General features: G+C 42.9%; 1 protein-coding gene across 5 annotated transcripts in view; it reads left to right on the forward strand.

Moving 5' to 3' along the window:
* The first annotated feature begins 759 nt into the window (after positions 1–759).
* Positions 760–26,241, forward strand: part of CADM1 (cell adhesion molecule 1) — a 331,496-nt gene continuing 306,014 nt past the window's right edge. For 2 of the 5 annotated variants that reach the window (XM_081239668.1, XM_081239669.1), the window contains exon 1: positions 761–935. In XM_081239668.1, coding sequence (XP_081095794.1) covers positions 803–935 — 133 coding nt within the window. In that variant the 5' untranslated portion in view covers positions 761–802. Of the gene's footprint in view, positions 936–26,241 lie in introns of all 5 variants that reach the window. The other 3 variants (XM_081239670.1, XM_081239671.1, XM_081239672.1) reach the window with 2 other exon arrangements.

Genomic DNA, 26,241 nt, shown 5'->3' on the forward strand with positions numbered 1-26,241 from the left:
CACATATATCACAGATACATTAAAACCAGGAAGGAGACCTTCAGCAAGCTGGGGAGCCTGAGCCAACCCTCCTCGATCTACCTTTCCCGAGAATCTACCGCAAACACACAGACTCGAAAATCCCAGATCCCGATTCCGGCTCCTTTCTCCCAACTATGCCCAAGTCTACCGCTAGGTTGTTGAGCGGGCTCTCCCGCTCCGCCGGACCTGCAAAGCACGCATGCACTTCTCCCAGATTGTTTTGTCAATCCGGGGACCTGCCTTCTCACTCTCTACTCCCGAACAGCCCCCGTTTCCCAAAGATCTATTCCTTCGGTGCAAGGTGAGTGACGGAAATTTGCAACGTTTTGTTTCCAGGCCAGTTGCACTCGGCGTACCGGGCAGGGGAGCCTCCTAGGGAGATTCTCGTCGTCTGGTTGATGTAGCGATTGCTATAAACATTCCTAATAAAGGTGTACGGGAAGCTAGACCCGCCCCCGAAGCCGGAGCCCCTGTGCGCCAGGGGCCCAGGAGAACACTTTTTCCTTGATCCCGGGGAACCAAGAACGAATTTTAACATAAACATATTTGCATACGCCCCTCCCCCTGGCCCCGCCCCTAGGTGGCGCGGGCGCGCCGCCGAAGCCAGCGCCAGGGGGCGGGGTGGGGGAGGGGGTGAGTCCTCCGAGAGCCGGATTCGGCTCGCGGCGATGTGATTGGTCGACCCGGACTCCGCCTCCAGCGCATGTCATTAGCATCTCATTAGTTGTCCGCTCGGGCTCGGGAGGAAGCCACCGCCGCCAGTCTGAGACAGGTGCCCGACATGGCGAGTGCTGTGCTGCCGAGCGGACCCCAGTGTACGGCGGCGGCGGTGGCGGCGGCGGCGGCGGCGCCTCCCGGTCTCCGACTCCGGCTTCTGCTGTTGCTCCTCTCTGCCGCGGCACTGATCCCCACAGGTAGGTGTGGGCACCGGCCGGCTGGCCCCCGAAATCTCCTAAGGCACCCCAGTGGCCGTAGCCATGGAGGGGGGAAACGTTTCCATGACAACCTTCCCCCACTTCCTAAATCCAAATCGGAGGGAGTGTGGAGAGGAAACTCAGGGCTGAGAATGGAAGGGGTTGAGGGGATCGGTAAATCTCTTCCTTGCCCAGCTCGGTGTGAATTAGAGCTCGTAGGGATGGCTGCACCCACACCTTTTCTCCCCGGCTTGGCGCGGGGCGCGGAGTGGAGTGAGAATGTGGGGCCCGGGGGCTAGAGAATATAGGGGAAGGGGTTGGATCGCAAGCACCCCCCAAACCTTCCGGACCCTCCCTAACTCGCTGTTGTCCCCGTAACTTGCAGGTGCTCCCGCCTCCCCGGGCTGCCCATTCGCCCCCACCTCTCCAGCAGGCCCCCCGTTCCCCATCCCCGAAACCTCCCCATGGCTGACTAGCGGCCCCCTCCAGCGCGATTCCTCACTGGTCCACAGGACATCTCCAGATTTGTCTTATCGCTCCTGCTTTCCCCGCGCTCTGCCTTTCTCCCCTGTCCACGAACAGCTCGCCCCTCGTGTCTCCTTCCAGCCGGGTCGCGGCCCCTCCGCCCCCTCCGCCCCCTCCGCCCGGCTGCGGGTCTCGTTGGCCGGGCTCCAGGCAGGCAAAGTTCCCCGGGCCCGGCCCCACGGGGGGGCGGTTGCTGTCGCCGCCTCTGCGGGAAGAAGCCGGGAACCCGCAGCCCGCCTGCCCCACAGCGTCCTCCGCCGCGAGTGGGGACCCCGGATTTCCAGCCTGCCTGTTATTTTCGGTAGCTCGGGGGTGGTGGAGGGAGCGTTCGCGGCCTCTGCGGCCAGGCGGGCACCCTCCGGGCCTCCGGGCGTCCCCTGCGTGCAGAGCTGTTTTGGGAATTTGCCCAGGGGCGGCTCTGCGCGCCCCGCTCCTTCTCTGGAGATGCGGAGCACTCGGCTGGAGCACGCTGTTTGGCTGACCGTGTGCCGGGCGCGTTGGCGCGGTCGGGAAAGAAGAGGGCAGTGTTTGCTTTTGCTAACAAAAGGGAGCTGGAGCTCTTCCCCAGCGGAGAGCCCGGCCGTGCTGCACCCTGCCTCCCCTTCCCACCACCGCCGCGCTTGGCGGCCGCGCAGCGTCCCAGCGCCCCTGGCCGCCTGCTGCGGGCTGGGAGCAGGGAGCCGGGACTCCAAGGCGCAGGGCCGCGGGGGGCAGGGAGGTGCAGGAGGGGATGCAGCAGGGCTCGGCGCCTGCAAAGCCCCTCCTCGCAGCTCGGAAGCCGCAGGACCCGCGAGCAACAAGTGGCGGAGGACACCGAGAGCTCAGCCCCCACCTGCGGAGCCCCCGACCCGGGCGGGTGCAGCGCCGGGGCCACCGTGCCGCTCCCGGGGTGCCTCTCCGCTTGGGCTGTGCCTTTTGTTTACACGCTAGAGGACACACAGTTACGTAAACACCGCAGGAGACACGCTGTAGGAAATGGGGAGATCTGGGGGTGCTAGCTTTGGATTTGGGGGGATGCCGGGGTGGTTGCTTCCCCCCCACTCCCCAAGGCAGGCTTGCAAGGGAGTTCGACTTGAGGAACCTATCGGGGATCCATAGAGATGGGAATCTGGCGGCAGCTTCAGTTCCAGAGCTGAGGATTTTTTCTTCCATGCCACTGTCTCCGGATGTTGTTTATGTGTTTTTGCACTGTGAATTCTTAATTTATGAGTTACGAGATAATTGGGTTCAGCCGATGCCGGTGTGGTTACAACTTCATTTCGGGTGATGTCTCTGACTCGATGGGTTCAATGAAATGTTCCTGAAAGAGATCTCTCGTTCTGCTGCATTGTAAAAAGCGCAGTGTCGGTTAAACGTGAGCGTTACAGGCTCGGTAACTGGCGCATAATAGGGGCAACAATAGACTTGTATTGGCTGCAAAAAAAAAAAAAAAAAAAAAGGCGGGGAGAGGGGAAGCGCTGGTCGGGATATTGTCTTTGGACTAAAAATGGGAGCCGTGCAATACCGCTTGCCAGCAGAGCAGCATCAGATTATATCTCCTCTGTCCAGCCTGCTCATTGAAGGCTCCGGGTAGTAGCAACAGTACTGTATTTGTAACTATCTCGCGGTAAGAAGTTGCCTTCCCAGCGAGGGCTATATGCTGACTTAGAAAGGAGCGGTCTGGAACTCAACCGTGCATGTCAAAGCTACAAGAAATTTCTGTTGCCAGTTGCCATGGAAGCAGCTTCTTGCTCCTGTGTACATCCCTGTTTGTACGCTGTTATCAGATTGTGTTCAAATTAGAAAGTAATTGGGTTTGATTTGTAGGGAGGGGGTGAGGCGCCTTTCTTTAAATCTTTTTGTTTTTTCTCTTTTAATGCGTTTTTTTGGTGCTGAGTTTGAGAAGGGGTCTTGGCCTAGCCCCAGGTCCTAGACCCGGAGAGTAGATTTCAGGTGGGGACCAGGGGACTACTCTTCCTTACTCCTCTTAGTTTAAGCTTTCTCAGAGACCTCCAGTTCCTACTCCCAGGATTAGAGAAACCTGTTGGCGTTGCCTTTTAACTTCATAAGGCTTGTTTCATTTACAGCCTTGCTGGGATAGCCATCAAGGGCCATTGTGCAGTGGGTCCAGGTTCTGTCTTCCCCTGTAACTGAATCCATCTGTCCTCTGGAGAAAATCTCCCATCCCTCCTGTGGTGTTTGGATGAAATGGATGTTAATGAAGTGCAGCTAAAATGGGCTTGTCAAAGCTCACTCCTCAGTGTAAATCACGCCCATTTAGTTTGGGATGCTTGCATGATGTTATTTCTGACCCCAGTGAACCCGTGGTTGATCACCCTCCTCTTACATTTTCAGCAGTAGAGAGGATGGATGATGGGTGGGGATGTGTGGTGGTGCTGGGAAGCCCAGGAACTGAGTTTTTGCTTGTCGTGGCCTGTTGGGGCTTGTGTACCGGGGATAGGGACTTTACAAAAGTGCCGCCCTGCTATTGTCGCCTTTCCCTGCATCAAATCCAATAGCTGCGGGAGGGACTTGCACTTGTCTTTGATAGCTTTGATAAAATATCCCTCATTAATGCCACTTTATATTTACAGTGTGTCACTGGAGACGCACAAGGCTTCATTTAGTGACTTGTGTGACGAGACAAGCTTGCATTATTTGCCTGGGACATTTTGGAGGAACAAGAGACCCATTGAGCAATCTTTTGAAATGAACAAATACGGGAAAAGGGGGGAATAAAAGAGCAGGCAGTTCTCCAGAACAAAGAGCTTTATTCATATGGATGTTGTACATGCTTTATCCAGTTTTCCCAATGGCCCTCCTGGTAAAGGGGAGTGGGACAGGGAAGAAGCCAAGGCAGAACACTGGCGCTTCCTCTCTTTTTTCCTGACTTCATATGCTTATCTGACTTTGCACTCGACTCCCTGGACTCCCTGCCTGCTCTGCTCAGCTTGCTCGGCTCCCTCTAAAACCCCAGAAGGTAATGGGTTCCTGGGTCTAAAAAGGAGATTTTGAAATCCTTTCTCCCAGCTCTGAATTACAGCGGAAGAAAGTGCTAGTAGCTACCTGTTGAGATGGATGGTCTTCGGCGGTTTTATGGGTTGAATGGAAAGAGATGTCACTTTTCTGTGACGTGTGTCAGGAAGTGGTTGATAGTGAATGTCAGATGGGTAAGAGGTCTTGCAATTATAATATTAGCCTTACTATTTATTTTTAAAGAAATGCTGTGAAAACTAAACTCCAAAATTTTCATTATCATGAATGGTGCTCTTGGAGTTTTCAGTGACTTTTGCCCACACCTGGTACATTTTGACCTTATTATACATAAGTGAATTTTTATTATTCCTTGGCCTATATTGCTAAGTGATTTTCAGGCTTTAAAAACTTGATAATATTGCTGTGGATATAAACTCAATCTCTCAGTTTCTGTATGTGACATATTAATGCTTAATTGGCCACTTAGAATTTACATTTAAAAAATGGTTTTGTGTGTGCCTGTGTGTTTAACAGAAGACCCATTTTTATGCAGGGGGATCTCTTAAATTGCACCAAACTAATCAATGTTATGATTTGAATGGAGATATACCAGCATATAAAGAAGTTTTATAAGAAATAAATCTGAAGGATTCAAATGTTGTATCTCTTTCTTGGGAAGAATAGTACTGACCATCATGCTGGGCATTTTCAACTGAAAATCCAGCACAGAAAGCAGAAATCACACAGCGACATCTGTTGCAGAATTGAAAATTTGCTGCTTCTAGTTGCAAGCAATTAGTCCCATATACGCACCTAATGGTATCAGCCTGTGTGTGTGTGTGTGTGTGTGTGTACTCACACAAATATGTTTGTATCCACATGCATATATGTATATATATGTACGTATACAGAAGCTCAGCCAGTGTTCATAGTCACATTTACAATTATTTAATAGAAAATATAACATTTTAATGCAAAGTTCTTTTTCTTAATATCACCTGTTGAGGAACTAGAGATTCTTATAATCATGGAATTTTTGAAAGGGGAAGGATATTAGAAATCATCTGGCAAAGTCTCATTATTTTGCAGTGAGGCAGCCAAAGCCCAGAGAGGGAGGGACCGTGCTTACCGCTGAACTGAGGCTGAGTTAGCTGTGCTTCCAGGATGGGGAGCTGGTCTCCGGATAGCCAGCCAGTGAAGCTTCTCTTCCACCTCCCAGCAGGGATGCCCCGTAAGGGATATGCATCGTCGGTAGATGGTATCTTGGGTAGGAAGAGTTTGTATTCTGAAGGCAGCAAGAGTAATTATTGCTCTACGTAATAAACCGATGGATCAGAGGTGTGACCTCTGGGAAGAAAGGACCGGTTTTTGTTAAGGTTGTCTTTAGTGTTGACAAATCATTCTGAAACCTCTGGACTTCATGTGGCAGCCACACATGAATGTTGTCCAAAGCACCTGAGTAGAGGAGGGCTCTGGATTTGTGTCCCGGTCGTTTAAGTCAGATGCGTGAAAACTAGGCTTCACAGAAGCACAGAAGCCTCAGCTTTAGACTTTTAAGCTTTCATTTTGTCATTTCAAGGAGTCGTATTAACAGGAGAACTGGTTCCACATAACTAAAGAAAAAAGGAAGGGTCCTTAAGTCAAGAACAAAAACACATCTTGATTTTCTTACCAGGTACTTGTCCCTTTCTGTTAAGGCTGGGAAAAGCTCAGAATAATTTTTTTTCTTAAAGAAAAAATTATTTTATTGTTGCAAGATGACCCTTTTTTTTTTACATCGATCCTATTTTCTTTATTTTTTCACTTTATTGTAGAAAATTTCAATTATACACAAATGTAGAGAGAATGCCATAATTAACCCTCTTTGCAGATCATCAGGTTTGGTACTTATCCACCCATGGTCCATTTACCTTCTGTACACCTTCTCCCCTTCCCAGATTATTTTAAACAAATCCTGGACATCCTATCATTTCTTCCATAAATTACTTTAGAATGAATTTCTGTAAGATACAGCTCTTCCTCTGCCCCCATAATCACAGTATCATTAGCTGCATGTACATTTTATCCACTGGTATACAGATTTTCATCCTACTCTTGCTTTACCCAGGAAGGTAGAGTGAAGGCTTGTTACAGTGGGTAGAAGCTGAGGCGGGAGCTAGAAAAGCCAGAGCATGATTACTGCCTGCACTGAGGAGACCTTTTCCTGTGGTTTGGTTTATTTTGAGCAAGGTTTTGTCTGGATCGGATAAGATGAGTTTTATTGTGTAAATATGGTTGTGTAAATATGCAGTAATTGTAGCTAATTCCTCAGGGGCGAGCTGTGGAAAACACCCTTGGTGAGATTGGCCATTTCTAGATGTGTTCATAATGCATACTCTCCATAGGAGGACTTCTGTAGGAAAGGCTAGTTTAGTTTGATGGCTGTGAGGTACCCTCATTCGGTATATTTTCCTTTCAATGTCCCCGTGGTATAAGTGCCTTTGCGTTTTGTAAATATATGGCTTCAAAGAAAAATAGGAGCTGTAAATTTTTGGGCCTTATTTTTGTAGGATGGGGGTGTGGGGTGGTAGGAAGAGAAACTGTTACTCTTCTTTACTTTTCAGTATTTGCCCCATTAATTTAAAATGTGAATTTTTAATTTCAGCTAGAAATGTTAGAATGCTTCAGTGTTAATTTCGGAACTTCTTTGGTTTCTCGGAAAATAGGTTGGTTCCATTTTCCAGGGTTCGTGAAATGTGAGGTTTTGTGTGTGTGTGTGTGTGTGTCTGTCTGTCTTTTAAGAAGTTCTTTCTCAAATGTATTCAACGTGGACTATAAATCTGAAGCATTTGGGTTTTTGGTTTCTAGCCAAACAAGTAATTACACATGAGATGGTTTTGAGAGATCCAAGCAGCCCTGGCCAGGGAAAAACCCGCCTCCTGTGCCCCTCTTCTGAGCTGGCCATGGCACCAGAAAAGCATAAAGGAATGTCTACATTTAGGGTTTGGGGAGCGCCACCAAAATCGAATAAAAAGCCTTTGTTTGGAAGCCATCAATGAAGGAAGGAACCCACTGGAATGTTTGTAATTACAAGTGGCACCTCCTTGTTTAAATTTCAGAAGCCACAGTTTCTTTTTCAGAGATTTAAATTGCAGGCTGTAGCCAGCAGCTGCTGTTGTGGTTAATGGGCACTTTCTCTTTGAAGATCTTCCAGTGCTGGTTCTCAAAAGCTTTGGAGCAGTTGGCCTTGAACTAGGGTTAGAAGAAAGGGAGATGGAGGTATTTATATACATGCACAGCAAAAGTGATGTGTGGCCTTTATTATTACTCAAAAGAGGAGCTTGGCGGTAAGGTTTCGAGAAAACTGAGCACTAAGAAAAATCTATTATGACTGACAGGTGTCTTGAATGGGGTGATTATCTTATGAGAGATGTGGGGTGGGGAAAAGTTTTTCTTTTAGTAGATGCTTTACTGGAACATAGTCATTTGACCCAACATTTTGATCTAGATGTTTCAGAAATGTTAAATAGCCTTGAAATGAAAGTGTCCTGTTTCATATTTAAATGCTACTCAGTGTTTGATGTTGATATTCTAGTGGCATGGACTTTTAAAAATGCCTAGAATAAGTGGCTTGCTCTTGGCGGTGTTCCTTGGTAAGGTAGGCACTCTAAATCCTCTTGAGCCATCCAGCACTAGACGGCATTGTCCAGTTGGAATTAAGTTATGAGGTCCCTGGAGGGGGTGGGGAGGAATCTCCCTAAAAACAAAGCGCTCCCGGGCCCCATCTCTCCCATTGTCTGTACCATATCTCCACTTGGCTAGGAATAATCTAGAAGTTAACATGTCAGAAATTGAACCTTTCATCTAAGATCTCAACTTTTCACAAAGTCTCCATTATTGCACGTGACACCATTGTCATCCTGGTCTTCAAGGCCCTGAAATTTGGAGTCTTTTTTTCCCTTCCTTAGCTTTCACCCTTGGACTGAAATAAAATGGGATAAAATGGGGCTGATGATTTGTCCACAACATTCTCTGGAAGCCTCAACGTCCTTTCCAAACCATGTTTTACTAGCAGAAGCTCCCTAGCCAATTCCCCTGATCCCAGGCTCTCTGAGTCAGAATATAAGTCCTCCTACCACAGCTGTAATTCTTTCCTGGACAGGATCAGGACACGGCCCTTGCAGAAAACCTAATCTCAAATTCTTGCTCCTTGCACTAGATTCAAAATCCACACTGTTTTGTCTTAAGGTTGTTCCTTCCTCAATTGCTTTCTCACTCCTTCTCTAACTGCCCTCATTTCTTATTACTTTTCAGCCCAATCCCGATGAGACTGGAAGACTGATGATTCTCCAGTGAAACCGAGGAAGAAAGTGGTTTTCCCTCATCAACCTTCAGCTGGTTGCCTTTGCATAAAACTGCTCTCTGATCGGTTTTCCTCTTAACTGTTTTGGTTTATAATTGTAGGACGGCTGAATCTCCTTGCCCACCTTGAGAATAAACATCTTTCCTTTGCATCTTTCAGTTTAACTAACACGTGCTTATCTAAAATATATGCCCACACAGACATTTCCTCCTTCTGCTTTACAGGTGTATACATGTCTTTCTTTCCAGTAAGCCACAATGTGTAGATATTATTGCCATTATTTTAATGAAATTTTAAACCTTAGAATGCTGAAAGTGTATTGTGCCTATTTGGTGGTATGTGTTGGAATACAGGCATTTACTATAGCATGAAAATAGTGTAACTGAATTCACAAATTACAAGCTGGCAAAGTGAGACTTTGGGGCAAAACGTTAAGCCTTGAGGAGTTGGAGACTTTGGAAGGGTCAGAGTCAGAGAGCCTCGTCTGGAGCTGCTGACTTGGCATACATGAGATCAGCCCCTCTGAAGATGCTCCAAAAGATGCAACCTTAGAGGAGCATTTGGTGCTCATGTTTTCGGTGCATCAGTTACTAAGAAGTACCACCCGGGAAGCCAGAAGGAAGTGCACTAAAACCCAGGTCTTTATTAGCTAACACTTTACATAGCGTTGACTTTGGGAACAGTGCTGTCTCACTAAACACAGGCATCTCTCCCGTTGTGGCAGATCGCATTTTAGTTGATTACATAGAGGATGAATTGTTACTGGCTTAAGGAAACAGATGAAGTCTTTGTTTCTCAGTCTAACTGCTAAACTTGTTATCTGAAGGCTCTTTTCAAAGCCTTTATCTGGTACTAATATCTGCCATGGTTCTTCCCTTATTTTTTTCCTCCTCTGGCATCCTTCCCCTGCAGAGTTCAGTTTTTGCTACTGGAAGGTTATGCAGCACAATAATTCAGTGGTGTGAACACTTGATTATCATGGAGTATTTGGGGACGGTCTTGGGGGAAAAGGTTGTATGTCAAATGTGGTGTGTATTTGGCTCTTTGCTGATTATCAGCCTGGGATAAGCCAAGCCATGCAGACGTTACTGCACATCATCAGCTTCTGAATAGAAGAGGAACCCTGCTTCATTTCTCTTGCAGAAACCCTTACTTAAACAATGAAAACTTCGAAGATAGGGAGGAAAAAAAAAGTTAATTCAGTACTAAATTACTGCTCAAATGGTTTTATCTCTTAAAAGGTTCAAATAGAGATTAGCTTAAATGACACCGAACTTCACTTTTCCTTGTGTGTATCTTGTGCACACATCATTGTGAAGAGACCTCTGTCTCCTTTCTTTTAGTTTTGTTAGTAATCACATGAATGTTAGTTGCTGTTTGTTTCCCTTTCCTGAAGCAAATCTCTCCATCTCTGGGCCAGGTTGGCAAGCAGAATACCCGGTCTAGATTACAGAAGAGCATAAAGCTAGTGCTTTGCTTAAGAGCTAAAAACAACAAAAACCACGTACCTTACAGGGTGTTAAAAATAAAATAAGATCATATGTATGAGTGTCCTTGAGAAGGAAGTATTTTATATATATGGCTTTCATTAAAACAGCCACGGTTTAGTGGTGGGGGTTATGTTTGTTTGCTTGTTTTCTCCTAGTTGGATTCAGACTATAGTCACAGGCAGGAACATCAAACAGCTGATGTTGCCACCTTTTAACATCACATCAAGAGCAACATAATAGCAGTTTGTCCTAATTTTAGCAGTGGCAAGTTTGATCCCTTTGCTAACTGTATGTTTAGTACTTGGTTGATGTGGATTTACAGATTTCTCCACTTTTGTCCCTTTGTCATTAATAAGTAATTTGTGGGATATTTTGAGATTGAAGATCCTGTTCTCAAACACTTCATCTAGTGGTTTTAGCAGCATTGATAAACCTTGTCTAAATCAAATATTACACCAGTGTTTATAAATTGTGCTTTTTCTAATTGTCATTCCCCTGTATTGGGCAGAGGCCTTCTTGAATAAAGAAGAGCTCGCCTTTCCCCCATCCTCTCCTTTTTATTTGAAAATCACAATGGACTCGTAAATTTAAAAAAGTTTCAGTGTGATAATATTTCTTTACCGTCAAATTTGGCTAAAGGGAACCCCTTCAGTCTGGCTCTTGTATCCTTTTGACATATCTCTGTTAATTTTTAAGTTCTTTCTTATTTTATGTCACAAGAAGATATCTAAGCTCACCTTGTATTTTCCCTGCTCCAGATCTGGAATCAGCTATTTCTGCAAGAAGCTGTGGTTCCTTTCATTGGGCAACTGGTATTTAGATACCAAAGAGTTGTGCTCATTGGGGTTGACTTGTTTCAGTGGACAGAACTAGGAGATTACATGTATATTTATTATTATATAAATAAATTTATTTATGTTTATATATATCTGAATACATTTAAAATTTATACTTATTTATTTAAATCATGAGTTCATACTGATGTCTTCAATTCTATTGTAAAACTAAGGTTCTTTCTTCCCTTTTCTCATTCCTTATTTGTACTTTTTTCCCCCACGGTGAGAACCTTGATTCCCAGCCACATCTGTGTCTTATAATTAATGCAAAAAAATAGATTTGGAATTACTCCACAGAGAATACTGTAGACAACAAAACTGCCAAGTGAAGCTCAAGATTTTTGCCATTCTTTTTGCCTTTAAAATAGATCCAGTGAAGGTTAACGGTCAGAGTACTGTGTTCACAAATTAGTGCCTTGTGTGTGTGTGTGTGTGTGTGTGTGTTATCAATGAGATGTATACTAAGGATCATTAATTTCTGTTTCTATTCAATTTTAGTGTTTTATCTATCCTTGTTGGTTTAAGTTTATATGTTGAACGTGTAAATCATTACCATGGCTCAAAAATCAAAACTATGTAAAGAAGTGTCACTCCCTTCCCTGTACTTCCTGGCCCATTCCCACCCATCTTCCTGTAGTAGCCAATTTCATTCCTTTCTCATGTATCTTTCCTATTTTTCCTTTGAAAAACTAATAGGTTGTGTTGTTCTTTGTTGTCATACTTTTCCATAAATCATGTTAACATCTGCCTATAATGTCTTATTTGACAAATCCTGGGTTCTCATATTAATTTGATGATTTACCCCCATTTGGCTTTATTTCACTTTAGAAACCTTTTTTTTTTTTTTTTTTTTTTACTATATTCATATCTCTTCCATTTCTTCCTTCTAGGGTAATAGTTCTCTTTGGGTAGTTAAAAGAATGCTTTATTTTTTTCATTTAACTCACCAAATTACTTGCAAGAAAATAGGGACTGTTCTTTTTCATATAATGCAATGTGTGTCTCTGATGTTTATTAACTGTGCCTTACTTTGCTTCTCAGCAGTCATCGTTTACCCTTCTCCTCATCCAGCAAATTGGCATATCTATGTCTCAAGTCCCAATGCCCCAATTCTTCCTACCCCTTTAAAAAAATTGTGTTATACTTACTGTAAAGTGCACAGCCTTTTGCATCTAAACCTCAGACCATGTTCCAAAGGTGCCTATAGAACATCTCAATCTGGATATTCCACAGTTATCTCAAATAATATTAATGAGAAAACAGCAACTGTTATTTTGTATCTTCATTCAGGATCTCATTTAATCCGTACTGTCACCCTGTAAGTAGTTGTCTCTCTTGCTTCATTTTACAGGTAAGGAAGTTGAGAGGATGATGGGACCCTTGTCCAAGAGGCACAAATAATAAGTGGTAGAACCAGGTCTATCTTCAAAACCCATCATTTTAACACTTAAGTACATTTTCCTAAAGTTCAAGATGTCTAAAACTGAACTTAGCACTTTTGCTCTCCAAACCTCCCACTATCCTATATTTTCTGTGCTGAGGAAGGGTATCACCAAGCTGCCCAATGAGTTAGGTGAATCTGGGAGACATCTTAGAGTACTTCCTCCTTCGCTACCCTTTCCCCCTCTGTTAGTAACTAAGTCCTGCTTGTCTCTTGCATTCACTCCTGTCAGTTTCACCACCACTGTCTTAGTTACACTTATGCTCATTTTACAGATGAGGAAAATAGATTTAAACTGATCTAACAGTCCCTTAATTGGTCTGTTTACCTCTAGTCTCATCCATTCTAATGCATCCTTAACACTGCTTTTAGGCAGATCTTTCTGAAACACATATTAGATTGTCACTTTCTTGCTTAAAATCTGGAAATGTTTTCTTGGCACCTTAAAGATGGCACTTACACTCCTCCAGTGTGGCCTACGGTGCCCTTTATCACCTGACTTATGTCTTCCTCTCAAGCTCACCTCTTGCCAGCTGTGCACACCATGTTCTTGCTTTAGGAGCTGCACACCGTGTTCTTTACTTAACCAAAGTAAATGTGTCCTAGATACGCCACTCTCTCTCAGCCTTTTTGTATGTCACCTCCTCCTCCTGAAGCATGCTTATCTAGATGGCTGATTCCTACATATCTTTCGAGATCCAGCTCCCAATTTCTCAAGGAAACTTACATGACCTCTCAGGTGGGTTAGGTGCCTTTTCTTTGTGCCCCTCTTCTGTACTTCCTTAGGGGCTTTCCCAGACTTATCTTCTTTCTTCCTGTCAAACATCTTTCTCCAAATTGCCCCAGGTTCCCTCTCTATACCTGTGCATTTCGTACTTGTCAAACTTGTTTTCACCAACAGAAATGCCCCATCCTCTGGCCTTCCATATCAGCATGTTTCAATCCTGTGCGTACGTAAGACCCAAGTCCAGTGCTTCTTTTTCAAATCTTAATGTACTTTCCATCCTGAATGTAATATTTTCCTTTCAACTTCTTTTATAATTTCTCTAGCCATCCCATGATATTTAACACTTCTTCAAGATGTCTAAAACTGAACTTAGCACTTTTCTTACATTATCATATGTTGACATGTGTCCATAGGTAGGTGTCTCCTAGCCGTTCTACAGGAGGGACTACTGCTTATTCATCTTTGTATCCTTAACAGCATAAAGTTAATGCCCTACACATAGTATGTGTTCAGTAAACATTTGTTAAAGCAATCAATGAATTGGAAATTAGGTCTCCATTGCCCATGAAATCATCAGCATAAATGTGAACAGAGAACATGGTGATAATAATTCAGTCTTGAAGAGCAGTATAAAGATGCATCACTCCAAAGGTTGTTTATTCACTCACCATTTTCCTGTTACACAATCTGATTTCCAATACGTATATAACCTATCTTTTCTCGTTTGTCATGAATACTGGTAGTTGGGGTTTAGAATTCGCATGAGGCCTTTGTGTATGAATTTAATTTAGTGGTTGTCTAGTTATCAGCTTTTAGAACTATAATTCTTAGTAGACGTTGTTTGTTCTCTCTTAATGGACGAAGGGCTGTCACTATCTGATGTTTTCATAGCCTGAAGGACTGACTTCTAGCGTGTTTGTTCATACTTGGTTGTTGGGCAGTCGTTGGAGAGATTTAGATAACAGCCCAAGTAAGAGAACCTCTTTCCATTTACTTAATCACTGTACAGTCCTGGTATGGCTGGACTTTGTGTCATTGCTAGGGCCATACTGGCACGTTAGAGTTGAAGCAACAAACCAAGAAACTTCTCTCTGAGGCCATCTGCCCCTCTTCCCCTCAGCTTTCATGAGAGCCTTGTCTTAAAACGGATATATTCTCAGGAGAGGCATGGTACACATAGGAAAATTTAAACCTCAGGGTAACAGTTTTCCTTGCACAGTAATAAAGATATATGTGGAGTCTGTGGCTTCAGGATCAAAAAATAGATCACAGTTGTTGGATCAAACATGAGAAATGGCTTGTTGCTGTGTTTGAAAACAATGAGATGGGTAGGGCAGTCTGTTTTGTGGGGATAATTCCACTATTTGTGTGACTGGATAGTTGGTGCTAAATAAGACTGTGGCAAAACTAAGCTTATAAAGTTAATTGCCTACAACGGATCTAGTTTTAAACAGAAAGAAGATTTCCTGTTGTTCTTCCATGGAAGGTGGGAGAGATTTCATACGCAGGCAGAGGGAGAGAGAGTTTGCTAATGTTACCTTTTAATTTAGGAGAAGTTTGGAGTTTGTTCTTTCCTGTGAACATAGAGGTGGAACCCACTCTAACCAGAGTTTATTGCTGTCATATTTTTTAAATGCATTTGTGACACTGATAAATTGGTGACCTTGTCAAGGCGTTTTTGAAGGGGAGGGGTGGCTAGCCTTTTTCTCACTGTCCTAAGTGATGTCTGCTCAATAACTCTAAATACCTGACAGTCTTGGGAGGGGAGGAGGACCTATCATAACTTGTTTTTATGGCCTATTTCTAAAGTGTTTCCTTCATATTCACATCCATCCATTTAGACTTCTCTTCTCCCTGCCTAAGGCATGCATCCAGCCTAGGCTGTGTTTGGTGCTTTAAATGCTTTGAATTATGGGGAATCGTAGCATTTTATCGATGTTTCCCTTGTAGCTATATAGCTCTCTATTGTCTTAGGTTACACAGCTTGCATTTCTTAGGCATCGTGTGTGGATTAGTGCAATTAGTTGAGGTTTTGAGTGGAATGACATATCTTGATTTTGTGCCATTTGCCATCTTCTCTTTCTCGGTAGACGCTTTTTCAGAGATTGCCTTCTTAAGAAATCCTTCAAGGCAGAGGAATTAAACCCTTCCTTTCCACTATAAATCTTGGCAAATCTATCTTTATCAGTATGACCTACTGTCAAGTAAATAATGATGTAATACACATTTTGCCAGTGTGTTAATATATAATATATGATTGGTATCATCCAAGGAAAAGAAGAGATTAGTAAGTCAGTTTCTTCTAGAATTAGGTGGCTAATGCTTCAAGCATCCTATTTAAAAACAATTGCTTCTAGGTCCTGTTGGCAGCATTGCTTATTTCATTATTCTGGTCATTTGCATGCAAACAAGTTGATGATTCTTTAAAAAAACATCGTGTTCAGTCTTCTTTTCCTCTTTTTTTTTTTTTTTTTTAAAGTTTATTTATTTATTTTTTTAATTAGTTTCTGCTTTATAACAAAGTGAATCAGTCATACATATACATCTGTTCCCACATCCCTTCCCTCATGCATCTCCCTCCCTCCCACCCTCCCCATCCCACCCCTCCAGGCGGTCACAAAGCACCGAGCTGATCTCCCTGTGCTCTGCGGCTGCTTCCCACTATCTATCTACCTTACGTTTGGTAGTGTATACACGTCCATGCCTCTCTTTCGCCTTGTCACAGTCCACCCTTCCCCCTCCCCATATCCTCAAGTCCATTCTCAAGTAGGTCTGCGTCTTCATTCCCGTTTTGCCCCTAGGTTCTTCATGACATTTTTTTTTTTAAATTCCGTATATATGTGTTAGCATACGGTATTTGTCTTTCTCTTTCTGACTAACTTCACTCTGTATGACAGACTCTAGGTCTATCCACCTCATTACAAATAGCTCAGTTTCGTTTCTTTTTATGGCTGAGTAATATTCCATTGTATATATGTGCCACATCTTCTCCATAGTGGCTGTACCAATTCACATTCCCACCAGCAGTGCAAGAGTGTTCCCTTTTCTCCACACCCTCTCCAGCATTTATTGTTTCTAGATTTCTTGATGATGGCCATTCTGACTAGTGTGAGATGATATCTCATTGTAGTTTTGATTTGCATTTCTCTAATGATTAATGATGTTGAGCATTCTTTCATGTGTTTGTTGGCAGTCTGTATATCTTCTTTGGAGAAATGCCTATTTAAGTCTTCTGCCCATTTTTGGATTGGGTTGTCTGTTTTTTTGCTATTGAGCTGCATGAGCTGTTTATAAATTTTGCAATCTACAGATTCAATGCAATCCCTATCAAACTACCAATGGCATTTTTCACAGAACTAGAACAAAAAATTTCAAAATTTGTTTGGAAAAACAAAAGGCCCCGAATAGCTAAAGCAATCTTGAGAACGAAAAACGGAGCTGGAGGAATCAGGCTCCCTGACTTCAGACTATACTACAAAGCTACAGTAATTAAGACAGTCTGGTACTGGCATAAAAACAGAAAGATAGATCAGTGGATCAGGATAGAAAGCCCAGAGATAAACCCACGCACATATGGCCAACTTATCTTTGATAAAGGAGGCAGGAATGTACAGTGGAGAAAGGACAGCCTCTTCAATAAGTGGTGCTGGGAAAACTGGACAGGGACATGTAAAAGTTTGAGATTAGATCATTCCCTAGCACCATACACAAAAATAAGCTCAAAATGGATTAAAGACTTAAATGTAAGGCCAGAAACTATCAAACTCTTAGAGGAAAACATAGGTAGAACACTCTATGACATAAATCACAGCAAGATCCTTTTGGACCCACCTCCTAGAGAAATGGAAATAAAAACAAAGATAAACAAATGGGACCTAAGGAAACTTCAAAGCTTTTGCACAGCAAAGGAAACCATAAAGAAGACCAAAAGACAACCCTCAGAATGGGAGAAAATATTTGCAAATGAAGCAACTGACAAAGGATTAATCTCCAAAATTTATAAACAGTTCTTTTCCTCTTGAAATGTTATTCCTCCAGCATTGTATTCCATTCATGCAATAGCATGAATCTGGTGCAGAAAGAATTTCAGGCTAAAGAAGTAGCAGAACTTTTCTTCACCTTTATCTTGTTAACCAAAAATGATGTTTCATTTTTATATTAACTTAGCCATGATGACATCCCTTTATCCTTGTTTCATAAGGGGAGTGCATACAGAGTTATGCTTTAATAGAATATTTTTCAAGGTCTTAGGATATTTTTAAATGAGGTCATCACCTTCAAGATTTTGGCCTGAACTTTCCATGACCTAAAGGAGGAAGAAAAGCATAGACTAAAAAAAAAAAATAAGATGAATATATAATCTACTTATAATGGAATAACTGATGAGAGTTAAATTCATTTTATAACATTTATCTGGTGCTAGTTCCCAGAGCACTGTACCATTTCAGCAATATAAGTTCCACATTTATACGTTGGATCTCTATAGGAGGCCCTTAGAAAAAGTGTTATACTCTTTTTAAAAAGGTTTGAAAACCACAGATCTAAACAGAATGAGTCCTTCAGGTTCAAAACAGCAAGGCTGGAGAGAATGAGCCCTGGTTCCTGAGATCACATCCGGGCTGAGGCCAAAGTCATAGGCAGTAACAAGGAATGCTCATTTGCCTCATCTTTCCTTTCCTCATATTCTCTTTGGGGTCCCCGAGGTGTGACTGTGGCCACAGCAGAGGACTGGATAAGGAGCTGAGATGTCAGATCACTGTCATCTCTGTCTTTCTATCAGAGGGATATAAAGAAGGGAGCTAACATGGAGTTGGAGTGTGTGTAGAAGGCTTTTCATTTAAAGGAAGTCTCGAAAACACAGGAAAGATTTCCACCCAGAAAGAGGTTAGGAGAGAGGACATTCCAGGTTGAAGGAGAACCACACGAGTAAAGGCTTACAGGTAGGAAAGCTAAAATGGCATGTGAGAGATGGGATTAACAAAAGATAACTGGGGGCCAGATTGTGGAAAAACTTTGAAAGCCAAATTTAGATTTAATTCTGGATGTCATTGGGAACTATTGAAGGGATTTTGAACAGGGAAGTAATGTCAGATTGGTGCTCTAGGACTATGAATCTGGCAATGGTTTGTGATCAGATTAGAAATGAGAGATTGGTTAGGGGTATACTAGTTCAGGCATGACTTTATGAAAACTTGAATTAGGGCAGTGGAGGAAGAATGGAGGTGGAATTGACTGGAGAATGGGGATTGTGGGAAAATAAAGACTAGAAACGAAGGCAGGCTTTGACTTGGAACTTGAGTGGCTTGGGAGAGTGGCTGTTCCAATGAACAGAAATCAGAATGTCAGGGTGGGCTTAGTAAGGGAAGACAGTGAGCTTGGTTTTGGACATGTTAAACTTGAGCTACCATTAGAACATAGTAGGAATGTTCAGAAGGTCATTTGAAATGTGATACTCGAGTTTAGGAGAGAGGCTGAGAGTAGAGCTAGAGATACAGATTTGAAAGTCATCTGTAAAGAGTTGATAGCTGATTCTACATGGTGCATTGATTCAGTTACTTATTTGATACACATGTACTGAGATGCCCGATGTGTACCATTGTGTTAAGTGCTGGAGAGGAGTGTATGAGGTATCCTGAAGAGGGTCATAGAGGTAGAACCTTAAGGGAGGTGTGTTTTTAGCGGACAGGATACGGAACTGTGCTGAACTAGTCAGGACTAATCAGAGGACTGGAGATTAATGCTGTGGAAAGGGGAGGGAGTTGTAGGCGGGGTTGATGTGGGTTGGAAGTCTGTTAACTTAAGTTGCTGAAGAGTCTTGAAGCAGTAAGGATTGTCTTGAAAGTGAATGAACTCTGGAGAGGAGGTTGTATAAGAATGAAATTAGGTAACTTAGCCAGTCACACAGCTAGGATGTTGGAACACTTATTTGATTCCCGATTTCAGGTTTTTGGACTGGAAGTACTCCAGTGAGTCCGGTTCTCCTTGTGGTACACCGGTACACCACACTGTGCCTTACTATTCATTGTATAGGGGACTGTGAGAGCCTGTTCAGTCTGTCCATAGGACTTCAAAGGTTTAATTATGATTCTAGAGGTTGATGTTGAATAAAAAGCACATTAACAAACCTCGCAGTTGCCCTTGCATTTCACGTAATGAATGACAGCTTTGGCAGGCTTAAGCATGGAGGCAGCATAGACGGAAGCTGTTTTTCTGGAAGTGTGCTTCTTTAACAGCCACCACCAGAGAACAAAAACAAATGCTAGTGTAGCGCGGGGAGCCCTTTCAGGATGGCAGGAAGAATCTAGGTCAGCTTAACGGCAACTCCTGTTTTTTAGGTAGATGAATGTTTGCTACCCTGGCTTTCAGCAAGCTGCGTGAAGTCCAGAAAGACTGGGCATGGTTGCTTAGTGTATATTAGTCAGCAGGGGGTCACGAATTAAATTGATGTGTGGGAGCATTTTGATTTACATTTGACTAGTGAGAGGGTCGCTCAGGCCAGTAGGGCAGTCTGCTGAGTTGTAGTCTGTATTTCCTTAACTCTTCCATGTAAAAGGTAAATCCTTGTGGAATTTTTGCACATTACCTTTAGGACCTGACAAGTCTCCTCCTATAGGTAGAATGATCACAAAGGAACTCAGCTGAGCAGTGGAGTGCTGAAACTTTCCAGCCATGTGTCTCCAGCGCTTTTCAGTAGACCTTTCTGTGATGATGGAAGGATTCTGTATTTGTGCCATCCAGTAGTGTAGCCACTAGCCATATGTGACTATTGAGAGTGTTTGAAATGTGGTTCGTGTAACTGAGGAGCTGAATTTTTAATTCTCTTTAATTTTAATTAACTTAAATTTAAATAGCCCCATATGGCGAGTGGCTACCATATTGGACAGCATAGCACTAGACTAAAAAGTAAGAAGCCATATTTTCATGCTTATCATTATTGGAAGAGGGGTTGGGTGAGGGTGTTGACTTCATGCCAAGTTCGGTAGATTTGTATTGAATCTTGGACTCAGCTACTGTGGGTCTCCAAATTGTGCATTTTTCTCTACTCTCTCTTGCTTTTCATACCTAAAAGCTTCTAGAATATCTTAATTGTTCTTTCTTCATTTGAAGAATTATCCCTTTTGGCCCTAGAGGGGTATACCTCATCTAGTGCACGGATTAATAGCTCTAGCTTTGTCCTTAGAAAGCTAAATCTTGGAGGTTACTGTTACATGACTGTACTGCCGTATGCCAATTCCATTGTTATCTTTTCTTTTTTTTTCTTTTTTTGGTTGATGCCGAAAGTGAGTGAAATGTGAAAAAAACATTCTTCATTTTAAATAGTTTTGACTGCCAGATTAATGCGACTCTTAAGTGGAGCTTCATGAGGTCTGGCCATAGTAACTGCTTTTAACTTGATTTAAAGTTCTTAAACATTCTGAATTGCTTCACCTAATCTTTTTATACTGATGTACAATTTTCAGGCTCTTTTTTATTTTCAACTCCATAACTGACAGCTGCTCAACACCTCATTCAAATAGTTTTAAGAGTTTTAGAGAAAAGTTGGGACAGGCTGGATTTACTGACATCAGTTGGATTGAGATATTGTGGATTTAAAGATGATAGAGAAGGAGAAAGAAAAATATGAAATAATTATTGCATGTTCACTGCTTGCCCAATGACAGTGATTTGAAGCCTAATAACCAGCAAAACTGAGAGACAGCAGAAGGACATTGGCATTCACTTTCAAAACTTAACATAAGGAATGAATATTCCATTTGGAGACAAAATTTTCATGTGTGGTCCCATTCGTTTTATGACATTTTAAAGAATACTGATGCACAGAAATGCATGTATACCAAAAACTTACTACAAACTTTTTCTTGAAATGTATTCTGCAGATTCTGAGACTGTAAACTCCCAGAAGGAGTGAACTCTTTTAGGGGATTCTGTGATGTCTAGTGCACAGCCAGTATTTTTCAAGTGAAGTTGACCATTTTATAGAAGAAACAAGATCGTGAGATCTCCCACCTTTACTTCCCGTGACAAATGGAAGCTACTCCATGACTCAACTCAGGAAGGCTCTGTGCTATAGTGAATATAAAGAAGCTATAGGGTGTAGGGTTTGTCCAAGAGTTAAAATTAATGTGACTATAAATTTTGTCCTCAGCCTTTTAATGCCTTTTGAGTAAACGCTGCATGCCTATCTGTGTGGGTGTGGGTGTGGGTATGTGTATCCCCTACTATGTGCTGGACACCGTGATAAGTACTAGATTTACAAAGATGAATTATATCGGTTTTCTTTCCTTCAGAGATTTATATTTTAGGTTCTTGTGCAGGAGATAGTGAAAATAACAATGCTACGTGCTTAGACCCACAATAGACGTAGTTTGGGAGTGCTACAGAAGGAGGAGGAGTACCTACACTCAGTATGGAGACTTAGCATCAGGAAAGACTTTCAGGGGGCCCTTGAGTTGGGACTTGAAAGATTGGTAGGAGGGAGTTGTACAGATGGTATTAGGAGTTTTTCTGGGTAGAGAGAGAGCATGTGGACAGATGTGGAAGCCTAAAAAGCATGGGGGATTCTGGGAATTGCAAATCATTTGGCGTGGCAGGGGAAAAAGCCTTTGAGGATGCAGCAGAAGGTGAAGCTGGGGAAGGTACATGGGAGTCAGATCATGAAGGATCAACTTAGTGATGAGGAAGAGCTGAAGCTTTATCCCGTGGAGGGTGTCAGTAGCAGGTGGGGAGAATCCAACTGGCTGTGTGTGGAATGGATTGGGGAGATTAGAAACTAGAGATCAGAGAGCATTTAAGGAGAAGCTGAGGGAGAGCAGCTGGGATTATGAGGGCCTTAGGTAAGGTATCTGATGTGTAGTTTGGGAGGAGTTGTTTTCAGGATATATCGAAGAGGGTAGAATTTCATGACTGAATGAGGAGTGAGAAGAGGGCGAGCCTAGATCAAGTTCTGGCTTGGCCACCTAGGTGAGTGATAGGTACACTAGTCAAGACAGAGTTTAGAAGGTGGACAAGGTTGGGGATTGAAGATGACGTGCTTAGCTTCAGAGACGGCTATGGCATGTCCAGGTGGAGGTATCTAGCAGCCCTCTCCAGTACTCAGCGGAGCCATGGCCACGATGAGCTCTCCTGAGAAGAATGTATACACTGGGTAAGGAGAGAAGAGGCGTTCCAGGATAGAACTTGAGGGAACATTAACAGTTAAAGATAGACAGAAGATGATGAACCAGGGGCAGGAATGAAGAAGGAGCTGTCGAATTTTGAGGAAAACCAGCAAAGACTTTTGTCTTGGGATTCAAGAGAGAAGAGAGTTCTAAGAAGAAGGGAAAAACACTGTCAAATGCTACAGCGAGGTCAGATTAGATAAAGGAGGCTGTTTGTGGACACGGCACTTAGGCATATAAAGGGGAGCTCGGCCTAACAATTTCAGTTCTGGGTGAGTGTGGAAACCAGATGGCAGTGGCTGGGGCAAATGGGGAGTGCAGAATAGGAGGTGGGAGAATAGACACGTTTTTTTTGTTTGTTTGTTTTAATTTATTTAATTTTTTTTTTTGGCTGCATTGGGTCTTCATTGCTGTGCGCGGGCTTTCTCTAATTGTGGTGAGCGGGGGCTACTCTTCTTTGCGGTGTGCGGGCTTCTCATGGCGGTGGCTTCTCTTGTTGCAGAGCATGGGCTCTAGGCGCATGGACTTAAGTAGTTGTGGCACGCGGGCTCAGTAGTTGTGGCTCGTGGGCTCTAGGGCGCAGACTCAGTAGTTGTGGCACACAGGTTTAGTTGCTCCGTGGTATGTGGGGTCTTCCCGGACCAGGGCTTGAACCCGTGTCCCCTGCATTGGCAGGCAGACTCTTAACCACTGCGCCACCAGGGAAGCCCTGGCATGTGTTATAAGAGAGGTAGCTGATGAAGTTAGGGTGAGGGAGGAGGAAGTGGAAATAAAGAGATGTAGGAATGAGGGAAATTTACTTTAATTTAGGGAGATTTAATAAGGTTTATATAAAAACCAGAGGGAGATTGAAGATGAAGTGAGAGTTGATCACTGAAGGAGTGAGGGCTGTGATGAAGGCCAGGTGGGGGGCACTGGCTTGGAGAGGAGGAGGGAGAGAGACAATTTTTCTTCTGAGATGGAGGTAATGGGAAAGGCCTTGAGAAGAAGGATGGATGTAAGCTGGACTGTATGTGGGAGGCCTGAGGACCCAAGAGACGAGGATTCTCCTTGGGAAAGTTGGAGCCCATGTTGTACCTGCTGACGTTGGATGTGATACCGACCAGGGTTCTTGGCCTTCCCCAATCAATAGAAATTGACTAGAGGCCAGACAGGAAGTTCACGCAGGGCTCTACTGGGGCTCCTGCAGCTGCAGGAGGGAGCAAAAACAAGTAACAGGTTCCCGCACTCGCTCCCAAGGCAGGGCGAGCTGGTTTCTTGTATGGGGTGAGGGGAGGGGTGTGCCCAGGGGTCGGGCCAGAGGGGTAGCTTGGGTGGTTCGCAGACCCTTTGGTGGTGTTGAGTGCAGGGGGCATGTGCAGTGCCCTGCTTTTGCTACTGACATCGTTTTTGCTCTAGTTCTTCAGAAGTAGCAATTGGGGTTTTTGGCCTTTTTGTATCTCATCCAGAATTTGCCCCAACTGCGCATGCAAGCAGTTATTTTTAGTCCTTTATAGTTTCTTTGTATTTTCTTGCTCGAGGAGACATTTGTCCAGGTGCGAGCACTGCAGCCAAGGGTCTCAGGTCCTAGGTCCCAGCCTGTCTCAGATGGAGCTGGAGGGAGAAAGGGGAAGGTTTGAAAATACCTGCCCGCTGTGGGAACTCAGAAGATTGTGGAGAGCACCTGGCTGAGGTTGGAAACCTCACGCTGCAGTGACCTGACCACAATCCCCCTGGCCGTGCCTCGGCAACAGACGGAATGCTCCTCTTTCCCAGATGGACACTTTATTACCGAGGGGTCCTTGATCCTTTCTTCCCTTTTAGAGGGGCGGCAGGTCAGTACGTCACGGACATTTAGAGCCAAAGCAACTTCAGAGATCTACAGACTAGCCTCCCCATCTTATAAATCAGGAAACTAAGGCTCAGAAAAGTGAAGTGATTTACTCAAGTAAATCGAAGGCCAAGACTGAGCCCCAGACTCTGACCGGCAGCCCGGGGCTCATTTCTGTACCCTTGCTGCCTCCTCGATAAGGATTATGAATAAATTCCACGCATTGTAAATGCTCTTACTATCCAATTTTGGACACTGGGAATCCAATGCCATTTTCTTCCTCCCTGCCAGGTTCAAGCAGATATAACTATACTCTCAGCTACTAAAAATAAGTAGGCTTATCTATTTTTTTCCTAAGTGGAGGTGATGTTTGATTAGATGAGCATATTATTTGGGGCTTGTAAAAAGGTAGAGCTTAATTGGTGAAATGTTTGAAATTTCTAGTCTTAGAAACTGTCTCATTTGAAAGGTAGGTGGATTTATTCATTCATGCACATATTCATTTAAGTTTCAATTATTCCATATTTCTAGAGTAAGTACCTGCTAGGCGCCAGGCATTGTGATGATGTAGTAGTATGAATTCCCATATCTGTCCGAACGTCTGTTGAGAGTTAGCTTTCCTATTATACCTTCCTCATCTAAGTTATCAAGTTTAATATCGGTAACTTGTGAATGCCTCTTTGGGATATGCCATCTCCAACCTTAGCCTAGAGGAGAACTAAGAAGCAGAGAATCGCATGTCTGTTGGATAAACACAGATTTGGCGGGAATGATTTAGTGAGGAGCAGGGGACCCTTAATTAATTACATTGTTTATAATACATTTTCTCCTTTGTTTCTAAGAATAAGAATTATTCAGCAATATGATTGATAAATAAAACATAAAAGGTCAGTTATGGTTGCCCTGGTAACTATATTTCTCAGTAAGTATTTTGTTTACCATGAAATGTGTCCTGGGTGATTTACTGTAAGTCAGACTCTGAATGTCATGACTTTTTGCATTTGCGTTTCTTATGAACTCATTTAGGAGTGACAATTTTGTAGGGGTTTTTTTGGGTTGTATTTTAAAGCTCTATGTGTGATGGGGATCCCTGTGTTCTTTTCCTTTTTCTGGAAGACAAACAGGAAACTGATTACAGTGAATCTCTATCTGAGTCAAAGAAGAACTTCCAAGTCTAATGTGGGACTTGAGAGGATTTGAATGATTTGGGGGATACATGAAATCTCTTAAAACTAGAATATTTTCTGTAGAATGTAGACAAAGCATATTTTCTAATAAGTGATCAGGAATGTGTTAAAACTTACCTTTTGATTTAATCCCCATGCAATTAATTTTGAGTAGAATAAATTATTCTCAAAAAAGTATTAAAGATGAAAATCAAAATAATTAAGCAATTAAAGCAATTGCTACCTTGAAGATTTTTGGTAGTATGAATTAAAGTTAAGTGGATAATTAAAAGAAAAAAAATTTAGCATGTTCTATGACCCCAAACAAAAACCTACTTCAAGGAATTCAGCTTACAGAAATAGTTTAAATATATACACAGAAGGATGTAACTGCTGCATTGTTTTTAATGGCAAAAAAATTGGAAACAACCCAAATGTCCATCCGTAAGAGATTGGTTAAATAAATTGTGGTCTGTACATATAATAGAATACTTTTTAGCCATTAAAAAGAGTGATGTCCATCTATGTCTACTGACAGGAAAAGATTTTCAAGGTGTATGTCAGTAGGTTGCAAAAAAGCACCTTGCAGAACCCCGTGTATGTGGAATGATCCTATTTCTCTTAAAAACTTATGTTTTATGTATAATTCATCTATAATGCATACTAGCTAATTATAAGATTCATTTAAAATTTGGAGAATAAACATAAAGCTGTTAACAAAGGTTATGTCTGGAGAGTGGGATTATGAAGGACTTTTACTTTCTAAGTTATATTTGCAGGTTGTTTGAAATTTCTATAATGAATATGCGTTACCTTTGTAATTAGAAAAAAAGAAAAGATACAAAGCCTACTGTTT

The sequence above is a fragment of the Mesoplodon bidens genome, assembly GCF_964165515.1.
Source record: "Mesoplodon bidens genome assembly, chromosome: 7".
Lineage (NCBI taxonomy): Eukaryota > Metazoa > Chordata > Mammalia > Artiodactyla > Ziphiidae > Mesoplodon > Mesoplodon bidens.